This window comes from Cetorhinus maximus, chromosome 6 (assembly GCF_964194155.1).
Source record: "Cetorhinus maximus chromosome 6, sCetMax3.hap1.1, whole genome shotgun sequence".
Lineage (NCBI taxonomy): Eukaryota > Metazoa > Chordata > Chondrichthyes > Lamniformes > Cetorhinidae > Cetorhinus > Cetorhinus maximus.
This window is the reverse complement of record NC_135884.1, coordinates 34871158-34886669: the sequence shown is the minus strand read 5'-3', so window position 1 is coordinate 34886669 and position 15512 is coordinate 34871158. Positions and strand designations below refer to the sequence as shown.

The following is a 15512-nucleotide window of genomic DNA, read 5'->3' as shown; positions in this document are numbered from 1 at the left end:
TCACAAGGATGAAAGGATTAATGAGATGAGACAAGGATCAACATTGTTTTCTTATATACTTTATTCTAAAGAATCATTTATTTGATAACAGCATTGGATTCTTTAAAAATTCTTTAAACAATGTGTGTATTCCTTTCAAAGAACTTGTTTTTGGCAGAGAGAGAGTGTAGTTTCAATGAATTAGTCGCATAGTAACTTGATTCATATTGTTAAATAGTTTCTAAATGTATTCCTTTAACAGGCTATTTTCTCTTGGGTTAATGTATGGCTAGCAGTATGGATTATCTGCTGCACAAGTTGGTTGCTAAGGCACTGAAAAACTCTCTCGCTGTCCCATTTTCCCTCCTCATGGTTGGGAAGAGCCTGACATGTTCCACCTACAACATCACTAAAATTCAGCAGTGTGTACCATGGGCATACACACATGCCGCAGTATTTATGGCGGTTTGCACTGGATCTCCAACACATCACTGAAGCGTTTAGAACTTTATTAAAACTCAGGAAATGCAAATGCATAGCTCCTACAGCCACACCTTAAAACTCCAGAGTAAACACAACAAGCAAAGCTCTTATATATTTACAGAGATTTAGTAAAAATACATTGAACTAAAGACTAAGACACTATTTCTAAGCGTTGTGATTAATTTTAAAACATTTTGTAATTGTGAGGAGACCAGAAAGACTCAAAGTGCAAAAGAGATGAGGTATGAGGAAATGTTGTAGGAGTTCAAGTTTTATGGTTTAGAATGAAAAGAAGATCTGAATGAAAAACCACAGTTGGATATTACGATGGGAGTGATAAGAGCGTGTGGAGAAGGTTGGGGCGGTGGGGGGGAGTGTTGGGTGGGGCAGCACAGTGTGAGCACACTGAGTTTCTATATCCCAATAACAAATACATGCCAAGGAAGCATATAAATCATTAACTACTCACCTTAACTCTTCACCAAGAAACATTCTGGGGTTTAAGGACTACCCATGAAAGAAATCCAAGTGATTCGCTGAACCCTCTTACATTAAGCAGCTTTAATCGTCTGTGTGTTTATTTCACCAACCCTCTATTTACTAACTAAGTGAACGAATTAACTTTTTTTGATGAACCAAGGAAGAAGTTAGATGACAAATTATGCACCAACAATAAATAATTCATTGAGCAGAAAATGACAACTTCAAGCCCAACATCAAGCATACAAGTAATGAATAGATATAACATGTTTAGTCAGAGTCATCTAGCAGTTTGAATAACAAATAATTAATAGGCACAGTTATTTAACATGAGTAACAGGCAATTCAGTGTATTACTGTAATTCAGCACTAACTGGACACAAACTCTAAATTAGATCATTGCCTTAAATTAGTGAGGTAAAATTATGATTAAAGATAGCTGAAAAGTTAACAACATTGGATAGCCAGAATACAGGATAAATCAAAGCCTTATCTTTATCTTTATGAGTGGAACAGTTGATTCACCCTCCTTCCTTCTCTGGGACACAGGTGTTAACTTCTGCAGCATTGAGTTAATGAATGCCTTTGACAACAGGGTTGTCTTTTCCTTTCTTTTCCGGCTATCCACTTCTGCACGCTCAATGATATTGGCTAGTTGACTTAACTGTTGCTTTTCTTCATCTCAGACATTCGTATAGTTAAGTGGCATACATATCTCTGACTGTAACTGGTTGATGTTGCCACAATTTAACTTCTTCCTCTAATTCTCTGTCCTGAAATACTTTGTATAAGTGCCATTTTACATCTGCTAGCTAGAGATCACTTACATAAAATAGAAGAGAATTTTCTTTTAACTACAAATACCTTAAGATAAAGACTCTGCTTCTATGACTACAGACTACAAAGAAAGATACTAATGAAGGTAAATTAACCCCTCTTTTTTTTATAACTTCAAAGAAAAGTTTCCCCCATTGCCTTGACAACTTGAGTGACACGTACATCACAAGGTTTCATCCCAATTGCTGCCAATCATCTCCTACAAATGTGGAAGCTCCTGCAGATGCCCTTGAACTATGAGGCATGCTTATAAATTAGTGAAACCTAAATACCCTGCACAGAAACGAGGAGAATTTTTTTTCTCTGAGGGTCATGAGTATTTGGAACTCTCTTCCTCAAAAGGCGTAGAAGCAGAGTCTTTGAATATTTTTAAGGCAGATGTAGATAGGTTCTTGATAGGTTGTCGGTGGGGGGAGGCAGGAATGTGGAGTTGAGGTTACAATCAAATCAGCCATGAACTTACTGAATGGTGGAGCAGCTCGAGGGGCCAAGTGGCCTATTCCTCCTAATTCGTATGTTCGTGTGTTAAACACTATGCTTTAATTTTACAACCCACTACCCTTATCGATCAACATTACCCACATTGAGAGTATTTGACATTTTTATGTCTATCTAGGTGCCATGCCGTGGATTTGTCCATAGCTTCACAGTTTCCTACACTCTAATTGAGGCATTAAACGTTTGTGTCCCATTTGGCTTCCCAACACTAGCAAGAAATGTCCCTCTTGTGTACACAAACCTTCATGACTTTCAGTTTAGACGTTTTATGAATTTATTAGCTTAAAAGCCTGTGGTGCTTGACTACCGGGGAACTTTTCGTTCCAGTTCCATCCCAGCATCCAGTACAACCAGTGACTCCATCTTGAGGAAAGCTTTCAAGCTAAAACTCCATAATGAACACAGCTCTGGAAATTTACAGGGCATTTCCTCCACAAATTGTAAGGTAATCTTCAGGCAATTTATAACATATGCTTTCAACAAAAATTGAGCTTTAATGGGCTGCGTAGCCTCTCTACATAAATCACATGCAATACACAATATAATTTGAAAGAGGTCTCCTTAAACTGCATATTCAGCTGATACTAAAAGATATGCTATATTATGCAGCGTCACAAGATTGCAGCTTTTGAAGTTCACAAATACATAACAGTGACAGACATATTAAGAAACTTACAAATGCTGCAGTTTTGAAATGAATTATTTCAGCAAGGAATGGTAAATCAGAAATATTGCAGAAAATGCCATGGATCAGAAGCTCTATGGGATTATTTCAGTACTAATCTAGAGAGAGAAAGCCAGAACAAACATCATTGCAGGATTGCTATCCACGTCCTCAGCTTAGCTCAGCAAGTCCGTCTGTTGCAGATAGCTTGCAGAAGACACCATTTCTTGAATAGAAAGTATTGTTTACAGTCCTCAATCGACCATGAACTGGTAACTGGAGTTCCTCTACAACATCACCTGGCAACAAACATTTAAATATTTTGTGAAAATTGAACCAAATGGTTTAGAATATTAATTATTTGTAAATTTGAAAGTAACATTTTCTGCTGCAGATTAATCAGCTATGCATTCCAACAAAAATAGGTTGGGTTTAAAGAAAGATAGAATGGGGCTGCTTTTATAGGAAGATATAACTAGCTGTAAAATAGAGTCCTTTTAAAATTTGGTATAATAACCTTGCACTTATATAGCCCCTTTAACTTTGAAAAACATCCCAAAGCATTTCAGAGTGAGAGAAAAATGGATGTTCAGCCAAAGAAGGAAAGATGTATTATGATGGTTCTGTGCATTCCTTTTGTCTTATCAAGCTGCTTTCTGTCCTTCTGTCAGTTCCCATGGTGCAAGATCTGCCTTGTACATACAGGCAGTGGGGGAGGCTCAGGCTCAGTAACCAGGAAGATTGTGCCTGCATAAATATTGCACACATTAGCATAACTTCAAAGTAATCCTAAATATTCTGGGCTGTCGTTCTGGGCATGGGCACACTGATTATGGCCCTGGGCAGGCTGATCGCCATAGCCCATCATGCCAACTACCAAATTCAGCATGAGTGACAGGGTTGATGGTTATTTAATGCTGCCAACCAGCTGACCTTGACCATCTAAGGCATCCTTTGTAGCTGCAACAATTTCAGTACCTCCAATTATTACTGCCGTCCATGCTGCTAAGAGGTAGTAAGTGGAGGAAACCCTAGGCGATAAAGTGGCATTGGAAGGTACTTGACTCTCATGTGCAAACTGGGAGCAATATGGAGCTATGAACCTGCCATGATTGATTGGCTCTGCGCCAACAATTCAAAATGGTGACGCTAAGCCCTGTCAAAAAGTATTTTTAATATGATCCAATGATCACAGGGAGAAAAACAAAGCATGTGGCTAAATTTCCACAGGACAGATGCAAAATAAGGTTCAGTAGAAGGGGAATAGAGGAGCAGGTTCAATGGATCATATGGCCTACTCCTATTCCTATTTCTTAGGAGGTAGAGTAGCCAAGGGGGTGGGTTTTAAGAAGAGGCTTTAAAAGAGGCGGGCAAGGCGGAATGTCAGACCACTTTCGGGAAATAATTTCTCAGAGTTGGACCCAGGCAGCTGTAGGCACATTTGCCAAGAGTGGACCGAAATGAAGGGGTATGTATAAGAGGCCAGCTAAAGGGATAGAAAGTTTGGGATTTGGGTTGTAGGTTTGGAGGTTACAGTTAGGGAGGAGCAAGGCTATCAGTTTTGCTACAGTTATACAGGGCTTAGCTTCACCATTTTGAATTGTTGGTGCAGAGCCAAATGAGTACATCTGGACTAGTGTACACAGTTTTGGTTTTCTTATTTAAGAAAGGATATAATTGCATTGCAAGCTGTGCAAAGATGATTCACCAGGCTGATTCCCGGAATGAAGGAGTTGTCTTATGAGGAACGTTTGGACAGATTGAGCCTATATCCATTGGAGTTTAAAAGAATGAAAGGTGATCTTATGGAAATATAGAAGATCCTGAGGGGACTTGACAGGGTGGATGCTGAAAGGATGTTTCCTCTTGTGGGAGAGACTACAACTAGGAGACAGTTCAAAGATAAGGAGCTTCCCATTTAAGATGGAGATGATGAGAATTTTTTCTCTCAGAGGGTCATTAGTCTGAGGAATTCTCTTCCCCTGAGAGCAGTGGAGGCAGAGCCACTGAGTATTTTTAAGGCCGAGTTAAATTCTTGACTGAAAAGGGAATCAAAGGTTATAGGGGGTAGATAGGAAAGTAGAGGCCACAATCAGATCAACCATGATCTTATCAAATGGCGGGGCAAGTCAAGGGGCTGAATGGCCTACACATGCCTCTAATTTGTATGTACATATTAGGGAATGTAAACACAAGGTTGAGAACTTTAATGTTGAGCTATTGAGAACCAGGATGCAGATTAGGAAAAAAGGGATAGAATATGCAAGTGAGAGAGTGCGGTTTAGTATATAGTTGGAGGAAATGTTGGTAAGCTGAAGTTTACGGAAGGTGGAGAATGAGAAATTGGCAAATGAGCTTTTGATTAATTGATTCTGAAAGTGACAAAGTGAGGGTTTGAACAGCAGACTGGTTGAAACAAGAGCAGACTTGCGGATGGAATCAGTCAGCCTTGTGTCAGAGACTATGGAATTGGAAGGTCAGCTTATGGTTGAGCAGCATGCTGTGGTTGCACAGCCTGGTTCAGCCACATACTATGGTCGGAAAAGGACCATGTATTAAGGGTGTCGGAATTTGTGTCAGGACTGAAGAGTTTGACTTCTGTCTGAAGGAAGTTACAGCTCATATAAGACTAAAGGTTGATCAAGTGGTCTGACAGTACAAGCCAAGTGGCGTGGTCAAGAGGTGGCAAAGTTGAGCTTGATGTAATTGTACACATGGGAACTGACCCAACATCTGTGAATGATGTCCCAAGGATAAGCAGGCAGATGAGAACATCAAGGAGAGAGCCCAGAAGGCTGGAAGTACCAGTTCTTTGAGTAACAGTGATCCATATCACTGATAACGCTTACAATTGATTAACGGTTGCCAAAGATGACAATTTCCTTACAAAAATTGGGGGAACACATGCTTAGCTTTTCACTCAAGGGGGTCTAGTTACTGTAGCGGTGGGAATTTTTATCCATTTCTATATCACATTGAGTCTCGCCTCCCTGGTGTTCCCACCCTGGGAACCATGAAAGTGGTGTTAATGTTTCGAGTCCGTATGACCCTTGTTCAGAGCTGAAGAGAAGTGGAAACGTGATGAAATTTATACTGTTAAAGGGGGGTGGAGCAGGCGGAGCTGGATAGAAGGCCAGCGATAGGTGGGGACAAAGGAGGGATTGACAAAAGATGTCATGAACTAAAGGACAAAGGGAGTGTTAATGGTAGTGGTTAGTGATAAAAAAAGGTGCTGATAGTGGCATAAAGGTAAGAAAGCAGAATGTGATTATAGCAGAATAAGGGTAGCAATGTGTGAAAGAACAACATGGAACAAGTGGCAGATGGCCCTGTAGGGGATGGGGTGGAGGAGGGGGCAGTGGTGGGGGAAAAAAGGAAAGAAAATGGGATAGAAGGAGATAAAAAAAAGGGGATAAAACCACAGATAAATGAATAAAAATAAAAATAAAAATAAAAATGGATACAAAATAAAAATGAACGTTGAAAAAAAGGGGGTGAGGATGGAGGAGAGAATTCATGATCTGAAGTTGTTGAGCTCAATGTTAAGTCCGGAAGGCTGTAAAGTGCCTAGTCGGAAGATGAGGTGCTGTTCCTCCAGTTTATATTGGGCTTCACTGGAACATTGCAGCAGGCTAAGGACGGACATGTGGGCATGAGAGCAGGGTGGTGTGTTGAAATGGCAAGCGACAGGGAGGTCTGGGTAATGCTTGCGGACAGACCGAAGGTGTTCTGCAAAACGGTCACCCAGCCTATGGTTGGTCTCTCCAATGTAGAGGAAATTGCATTGGGAGCAGTGAATGCAGTAGACTAAATTGAAGGAGGTGCAAGTGAAGCGCTGCTTCACCTGAAAGGAGTGTTTGGGCCGTTGGACGGTGAGGAGGGAGGAGGTAAAGGGGCAGGTGTTGCATCTTCTGCGATTGCATGGGAAGGTGCCATGGGAAGGGGATGAGGTGTTGGTCTCTTTTACCCTGTTCACCTTTCAGGTGAATTTGACTGGCTGAGAGTAGCTATTAAGCCAGAGGCCGGTCAACCATGTATAAAAAATAGGAAGGTTTCACCTCCACATTGTGGGCAGAAGGTGATTTTCCCCTCGCGTGGATCTTCGCGATGCTGTCTGGCGGCCAAGGGACAAGCAACCTCAACTCTTTCGTATGGTCAAGAGGAAAGTCGATTACCATCTATCAAAAGCCCGGCATCCCACAAGGACAATAGAATGGACGGAAGCTGGTGTCCCTCCCTGATCGTGGACTCTGTTCTGCAGAGGATTTAGAAACATAGAAACATAGAAAATAGGAGCGGGAATAGGTCATTTGACCCTTCAAGTCCGCTCCGCCATTTAATGTGATCATGGCTGATCCTCTATCTCAACGCTGTGCTCCCGCACTCTCCCCATACCCCTTGACACCTTTAGAGTCCAGAAATCGACCTATTTCCTTATTAAATATATCAGTGACTTGGCCTCCACAGCCCTCTGTGGTAGAGAATTCCACAGGTTCACCACCCTCTGAGTGAAGAAGTTTCTCCTTATCTCAGTCCTAAATGGTCTACCCCATATCCTGAGACAGTGACCCCTTGTTCTTGACCCCCTCCCCCCCGGCCAGAGGAAATGTTACCCCTGCATTCAGTCTGTCCATCCATGTCAGAATCTTATGTTTCAATGAGATCTCCTCTCATTCTTCTAAACTCCAGTGAATACAGGCCTAGTCGGCCCAATCTCACCTCATACGACACTCCTGCCATCTCAGGAATCAGTCTGATGAACCTTCGCTGCACTCCCTCTATGGAAAGTATATCCTTTCTTGGGTAAGGAGACCAAAACTGCACACAATATTCTAGGTGTGGTCTCACTAAGGCCCTGTACAGCTGCAGTAAGACATCCTTGCTCCTGTACTCAAGTCCTCTCGCAATGAAGGCCAGCATACCATTTACCTTCTTAACTGCTTGCTGCACCTGCATGCTTGCTTTCAGTGATTGGTGTACAAGGACACTCAGGTCCCTTTGTACATCACCATTTCCAAATCTATCACCATTTAAATAATAATCTGCCATTCTGTTTTTCCTACTGAAATGGTAACTTCACACTTATCCACGTTATACTACCTCTGCCGTGTACTTGCCCACTCACTCAACCTGTCTAAATCAGCTTGGAGCATCTTAACACCCTCCTCATCGCTCACATTCTCACCAAGTTTCATGTTATCAGCAATCTTGGAAATATTACATTTGGTTCCCTCATCCAAATCATTGATATATATTGTGAATAGCTGGGGCTGAAGCACTGATCTCTGCAGTACCCCACTAGTCACTGCCTGCCACTCTGAAAAAGACCCTTACGCCCTCGCCTCAATGAATTCCGGGCTCGGCACGATGCTGAACTCTTCTTCCGCCGTCTTCGTCTCCGTGCTCACTTCTTTGGGCAGGAGTCCTCTCCCCGTTCAACGGATCCTTTTACCCACCTCCAATATTCTCCCTCCACCTGGACCCCTCCCTCTGGCCTCTTACCCGCTCTTGATCTTTTCATTGAGAACTGTCAATGTGACATCAGTCATCTCAATTTTTCTGCTCCTCTCACCCATTCTAACCTGTCTCTTTCTGAACTTGCCGCACTCCGTTCTCTCAGGTCCAACCCTGACTTTGTCATCAAACCCGCTGACAAGGGTGATGCTGTTGTTGTCTGGCTTACTGACCTCTACCTCGCAGAGGCTGAGCGTCAACTCGCAGACACTTCCTCCTACCTCCCCCTCATCCATGACCCCACCACTGAACATTTGTTTCCAGGACTGTCACTGACCTCATCTCCTTTGGAGATCTTCCCTCCACAGCTTCCAACCTCAGACGGCCTGCTTCTACCTCCTACCCAAAATCCACAAACAGGACTGACACGGCTGACCGATCGTGTCAGCCTGTTCCTGCCCCACAGAACTCATTTCTTCCTATCTTGACTCCATTCTCTCTCCCCTTGTCTAGTCTCTTCCCACCTACATCTGCGATTCCTCTGATGCCCTACATCATATCAACCATTTCCAGTTCCATGGCACCAACCACCTCCTCTTCACCATGGACGTCCAATCTCTCTACACCTCCATCCCCCACCAGGATGGTCTGAGGGCTCTCCGCTTCTTCCTTGAACAGAGGCCTGAACAATCCCCATCTACCATCACTCTCCTCTGTCTGGCTGAACTTGTTCTCGCACTGAACAATTCCTCCTTAAACTCGTCTCACTTCATCCAAATAAAAGGTGTGGCTATGGGTACCCGCATGGGCCCCAACTATGCCTGTCTCTTTATGGGGTATGTGGAACATTCCTTGTTCCAGTCCTACTCAGGCCCCCTCCCACAACTCTTTCTCCGGTGCATCTAAGACTGCTTCGGTGCTGCTTCATGCTCTCGTCGGGACCTGGAAAAATTTATTAACTTTGCTTCCAATTTCCACCCCTCCATCATTTTCACATGGTCCATCACTGACACTTCCCTTCCCTTCCTTGACCTCTCTGTCTCAATTTCTGGTGATAGACTATCCACAAATATTCATTACAAGCCCACCGACTCCCACAGCTGTCTCGACTACAGCTCCTCACACCCTGCTTCCTGTAAGGACTCCATCCCATTCTCTCAGTTCCTTCGCCTCCGTCACATCTGTTCCGATGATGCCACTTTCCAAAACAGTTCTTTTGACATGTCTTCCTTCTTCCTTAACCAAGGTTTTTACCACGGTGGTTGACAGGCCCTCAACCGTGTCCGGCACATCTCCTGTGCATCCGTCCTCACGCCTTCTCCTCCCTCCCAGAACCATGATAGGGTCCCCCTAGTCCTCACTTATCACCCCACTAGCCTCCGCATTCAAAGGATCATCCTCCGCCATTTCCGCCAGCTCCAGCATGATGCCACCACCAGCCACATCTTCCCTTCACCCTCCTGTCAGCATTCCGTAGGGACCGTTCCCTCCGGGACACCCTGGTCCACTCCTCCATCACCCCCTACACCTCAACCCCCTCCCACGGCATCTTCCCATGCAACCGCAGAAGGTGTAACACCTGCCCCTTTACTTCCCCCCTCCTCACCGTCCAAGGGCCCAAACACTCCTTTCAAGTGAAGCAGCATTTCACTTGCACTTCAATCAATTTGGTCTACTGCATTCGCTGCTCCCAATGCGGTTTCCTCTACATTGGAGAGACCAAACACAGACTGGGTGACCGTTTTGTGGGACACCTTCGGTCTGTCCACAAGCATGACCCAGACCTTCCTGTTGCTTGCCATTTCAACACACCACCCTGCTCTCATGCCCACACGTCCGTCCTTGGCCTGCTGCAATATTCCAGTGAAGCTCAACGCAAACTGGAGGAACAGCACCTCATCTTCCGATTAGGCACTTTACAGCCTTCCGGACTGAATATTGAGTTCAACAATTTTAGATCATGAACTCTCTCCTCCATCCTCACCCACTTTGTGATCCCCTTTTTTCTAATAATTAGCATTTTTACAATATATATATTTTTCTTTTCCCACCTATTTCTCTCATTATTTTTAAAATTTATTTCCATCCATTGTTTTATCTCCACCTTTTAGCCTATTTCAATCCCTTCCCCCCACCCCACCCCACCCCTACTAGGGCCATCTGTCACTTGCTCATCCTGCTTTCTACCCTTAATGTCACCATTAGCACATCCTTTAGCTAATATCATCACTGTCAACACCCCTTTGTCCTTTTGTTTATGATATCTTTAGCAACCTCTCCTTTGCCTCCACCTATCACTGGCCCTCTATCCAGCTCCACCTGTCCCACCCTCCTTAAACTGCTTATATTTCACCACATTTCTTATTCCTCTTTAGTTCTGATGAAGAGTCATACGGACTCGAAACGTTAACTCTGTCTTCCTTTCCACAGATGCTGTCAGGCCTGCTGAGTTTTTCCAGCAATTTTTGTTTTTGTTACCTATTTATTCCTACTCTGTTTCCTGTCTGCTAACCAATTCACAATCTGTGCCAATATATTAACCCCAAATCCCAAGTGCTTTAATTTTACACACTAACTTATGTGGGACTTTATCAAAAGCTTTCTGAAAATCCAAATACACCACATCCGCTGATTGTCCCATATCTATTCTGCTAGTTACATCCTCAAAAAACTCCAGTCGGTTTGTCAAACATGACTTCCCTTTTATAAATCCATGTTGACTTTGTCTAATCCTGTTGATATTTTCTAAATGTCCTGTTATCACATCCTTTATAATAGACTGTAGCATTTTCCCTACCACTGATGTTAGGCTAACCAGTTTGTAATTCCCCATTTTTCCCCCTCCCTCCTTTTTTAGATAGTAGGGTTACATTTGCCACCCTCCAATCTGCTGGGACTGTTCCAGAATCAACAGAACTTTGGAAGATGACAACCAATGCATCCACTATCCCCATGGCCACCTCCTTCAGTACCCTGGGATGTAGATTATCAGGCCCTGGGGATTTATCAACTTCCATTAATTTCTCCAGCACTGGTTTTGAGTAATACTAATTTCCTTCAATTCCTCCTTCACACTAGACCCTTGGTTCCCTAGTATTTCTGGGAAGTTTTTTGTGTCCTCCTCCATGAAGACAGAACTAAAGTAGTTGTTTAATTGCTCTGACATTTCCTTGTTCTCTATCATAAATTCTCCCATTTCAGACTGTAAGGCACCTACATTTGTCTTCACTAATCTTTTTCTTTTTACATACTTATAGAAGCTTTTATAGTCCACTTTTATGGTCCTTGCAAGTTTACTCTCATACTCTATTTTTCCCCTCTTAATTAATCTCTTGGTCCTCCTTTGCTGAATTCTAAACTGCTCTCAATCCTCAGGCTTGCTACTTTTTCTAACAACTTTATATGACTCCTTTACTGGCGATGGGGACAAGGAGTCAGTTCACTGGAACCTAGAGGCTTTTCCTTTATGACACCCGTTTATCTGATCCTCAAAGGGTTGGGCAAGGGCTTACTGAGGTGGCCTACTCCCAGGTTTGTGAGTAAGGTTTCATATGTTACTTTGACGTTGTGTCTGTACTTGTTGTTTCTCAAGTGCTGTTGTATGTTTAACTAATAAAATATCACTGTCGGATGATGACATTCATGTAAAAGTCTTTGGGCATTCGAGAAACTAACCTGAACTAGCTCCATTCTTCATGGTGTGAATTCCTTGCTGGGCTAATTCTGTGGAACTAACGGTTGTATCGTACAAGATCGTGCCCTGGTCCTCCGCATAGCCCCTCACCCCCAGCTGTGGGCAATCCTGGAGGTAGTTTTGAATGTTGACAAGTGATGTAAGAAGTCGGATTGGGTGCCTCTGGGCATAATAAAATAGTTCACTCACCAAACCCAGAGAAATACCGTCAATATCCCAACTGAGGATGGACAGAATATTCAACTTCTGCACCTTATGAAAACATGTTATTGGAATAGGCTAATGGTTTAATTTGTCCCAACGCCTTCACAGGTGAAGCATTAATTTTTTTTCTTTCATGAGATATGGGTGTCACTGGTAAGGCCAGCATTTGTTCCCCATCCCAATTGCCCTTGAACAGGGCAGCTTGCTAGGCCATTTCAGATGGCAGTTAAGAGTCAACCATATTCCTGTGGATTTGGAGTCACATATAGGTCAGACTAGGTCAGGACAGCAGATTTCCTTCCCTAATGGAACCAGATGGGTTTTTCCGACAATCAACACTAGCTTCATGGTCACCAATACGGAGAGTAGCTTTCAAGTTCAGACTTTATTAACTGAATTTAAATTCCACCAGCTGCCATGGTGGGAACCCATGTCTCCAGAGCATTAGCCTAGGCTTCTGGATTACTAGTTCAGTGGCATTACTATTACGCCACAGTCTCCCCTGTAATAGTACCTGTAATCACTCACTACCCTACCTTATTCATCACCGTGGACAATAAGGAGGGTGTCAACCTTGCATGGCAAGACATCATTTATCAGTCTTAGTTGACAATATTGACACATGAACAACAGTGCTTATTTTAGATTGGATGACAATAAAAGCAATTATACTCAGGAATAATCAATCTATTTGAAATTACTATTACAATGGAGCTGTTTTAAGAGAAAAGGGTAATGTCTAACAGGAACTGATCTCAACCAGTCTCCACGTTTTTGGATAATGATGAATATGTAAAAAGCAGCTGGAGAAACATTTAGCGCTAACTAAACGTCACTAATCCTCTAGTAAAATTCTTGAAACATATCAAATATCTCATAAGATAATTAAAAGGATTTAAGAATCCAAAAAAAAACTGATCAATTCAATCATTAAAATGTTTTTATTTTTAGAAGATCTGGTTTGCTGAGTCATTGATGTACTTCACTCACCCTGTCTCCAGCCATACTCCCAGGAGGATAGAATAGGATATTGGAATTTTTCCTCCGGGGGTTTTGCCTTCCTCTTTTCCAGGTACAAGTACCTGCCTTTTTGCTCTTTAGAAAAACCATCGTATAACAAAGCTCGAATCTGAGGAGTTACTGGCCGCATCTCCTGAAACTCCTCAGGTTTTGAAGGTGCTCGCTGAGATAGTTTCTTTCTTTCTTCCTGTTGTCTTGGAGTATGAATTGCTGGAAGGGTATAATTCCTGGCAGGGAGTTTAGGAACCTCACTCTGCTTCTTGACAATAGTAGGTGGAATTCTGGAATATTTAGCCCCATATTTGTCTTTCCATGCTACACGAGTATAAGCTTCTTTTTCAATAAGTTCTGTCCAGCACTTCTGAGTGCGAGTATCAAACAGGTGTTTCATCTTTCTTAATTACTTTGATAAGAGAATAATTTAACTTTGTGAAAAAAAAGCTTTGTTTTTGAATGCTGGCGTATACTGCAGTTGACACTGCAATGTTTATCGTGAAGGTTTCTGTCTATTGCCATAGTTACAATCAACATGTTCAAGGACTGACAAAGTCCCAACAAATATTTTCATTCGTAAATCCTTGGGGACCTCTACTGGATGGAGGACTTTTCTGTGTGAGTAACTTAAGTGATTCTGAATTGAAAGCTTTGAAGGATCAGAGAACTCAATTTGTAGCAATGCCAAGAATTGTTTGCTCTGTAATCTCAAGTACACCTTGCCACGAGTAAAGTGAAATGAACAGCTGCAGTGAAGACACCAGCTGCACTATACACCTTTACAATGTAATTTCCAGATTTCTAATCAGCATATCTTTCATGGCATCATTACTTAATTAACCAATCATATTATTAAGCTTTGCTGTTTACAAATTAATTGCAAGATAATTCACCATTTGAGAATGCCCTTTTAATAGCAAACTCTGAAAACCTGCAGTTGTTTAAGATTCAAAAAGATGTTTTAGATAGGATCCACAAATAAATGCCACCATCATCATTCCAATAAGAAATGTTTAAATTAATAATCTTAATGCTCTAGTTCAAACATTGTAAAGGACTAATATCAAAATGGATTTAAACCATCACATGAATTATATTTTCTTTGCTACAATAGCACAAGCCATCATTTCCATTCAGAATGAAGGCTGCAATGGTGGTAAACTCAAGAGCATTAGGTAATATAGACACAAGTAAGGCTTTTTAACCATTACTACATTCTTTCACATCTGTGTAGGTCTTACATTTGTTTCACACCAGTTTAGGCCGTATCATCTCATCTGCGAATTATCGAACATTTTCCAGTCCTCCAAAAGCCAGTTCCTGAAGCTGCAGGATTTAAATAGCAGCACAAAGATAAGGCATAAGACACTACTTGAGAATTGCTGCAAATGGAGACATGCTGTCGAAGCTTTTCTTCTTGCACTCATCAGGACAGACACAAGAATGCCAAATTTCATAGGAAGGAACAATTTATACTGCAAGAGAAAAGGGTACTGATTGGTTGGCTCTGAATTTTCTGAATCTCTATTCATTGAACTTATGAACTTAGCAACTCATGCAGTTGAGTTCAGTTTTAATGACACCATGTATCCCCAAAATAGATGGCGTTGCCATGGGTTCTTCTCTAGGCCCAGCTCTTGCTAACATTTTTGTCGATTTCCATGAGAAACATGTTTTCGATGGATTGACCTCAACCTCCTACCCTTTGCATATTTCCAATATGTAGATGAATCGTTTGCTATATTTGAATCTGTAGTTGCATTTGAGAATTTCCTTACACATCTTAATGTGCTCTATCCCGGACTCAAATTCACCTTTGAAATGGAGTAGTCTAACAAACTCCCTTTCCTCGACGTGCTAGTTGATAAATTTACTAATGGGTTCTCTACTACTGTCTACTGCAAGCTACCTTCACTGGTCAAGATATGCATTAGCATCCCTATAGCTCCGCGCACTATAAAGTTGGCTTGATCAGCAATCTCTTAAATAGGACCTGCGCCATCTGCTCACAGTGCAAGTTTGACGCTGAAGTAGGGCACATCAAAGCTATCCTGCGGGATATTGACTGCCCCAATCAGATCATTGCATATTGGGCATCATGCATACTCACGAATGGGTCTAGGGCTGCCACTTTAGGACCTGAAAATTGCCCAATCTGCCTCAAATTATCCTGGAAGGGTAAGGTATCTCAAACATTTGAGCAAC

At 42.3% G+C, this 15512-nt stretch overlaps 1 protein-coding gene across 1 annotated transcript; it reads right to left on the bottom strand.

The window, feature by feature from the left end:
• Nucleotides 1-2751: 2751 nt before the first annotated feature.
• Nucleotides 2752-13816, bottom strand: LOC144681313 (protein SPMIP1). Its single transcript, XM_078542913.1, has 2 exons — nt 13284-13816; nt 2752-3240 (listed from the first exon to the last, which is right to left on the bottom strand). Exons 1-2 carry the CDS (start codon nt 13702-13704, stop codon nt 3113-3115), a joined length of 549 nt encoding a protein of 182 aa, XP_078399039.1. The 5' UTR covers nt 13705-13816; the 3' UTR covers nt 2752-3112.
• Between the last annotated feature and the right edge of the window lie 1696 nt (nt 13817-15512).

Coding starts and splice junctions, on each gene's coding strand:
- LOC144681313 (XM_078542913.1), bottom strand. CDS start 13,704: ATGAAACACCTGTTTGATACTCGCACTCAGAAGTGCTGGACAGAACTT. Junction 3,241..13,283: donor GGAGTATGGCTGGAGACAGG/GTGAGTGAAGTA, acceptor GTTTGTTGCCAG/GTGATGTTGTAGAGGAACTC.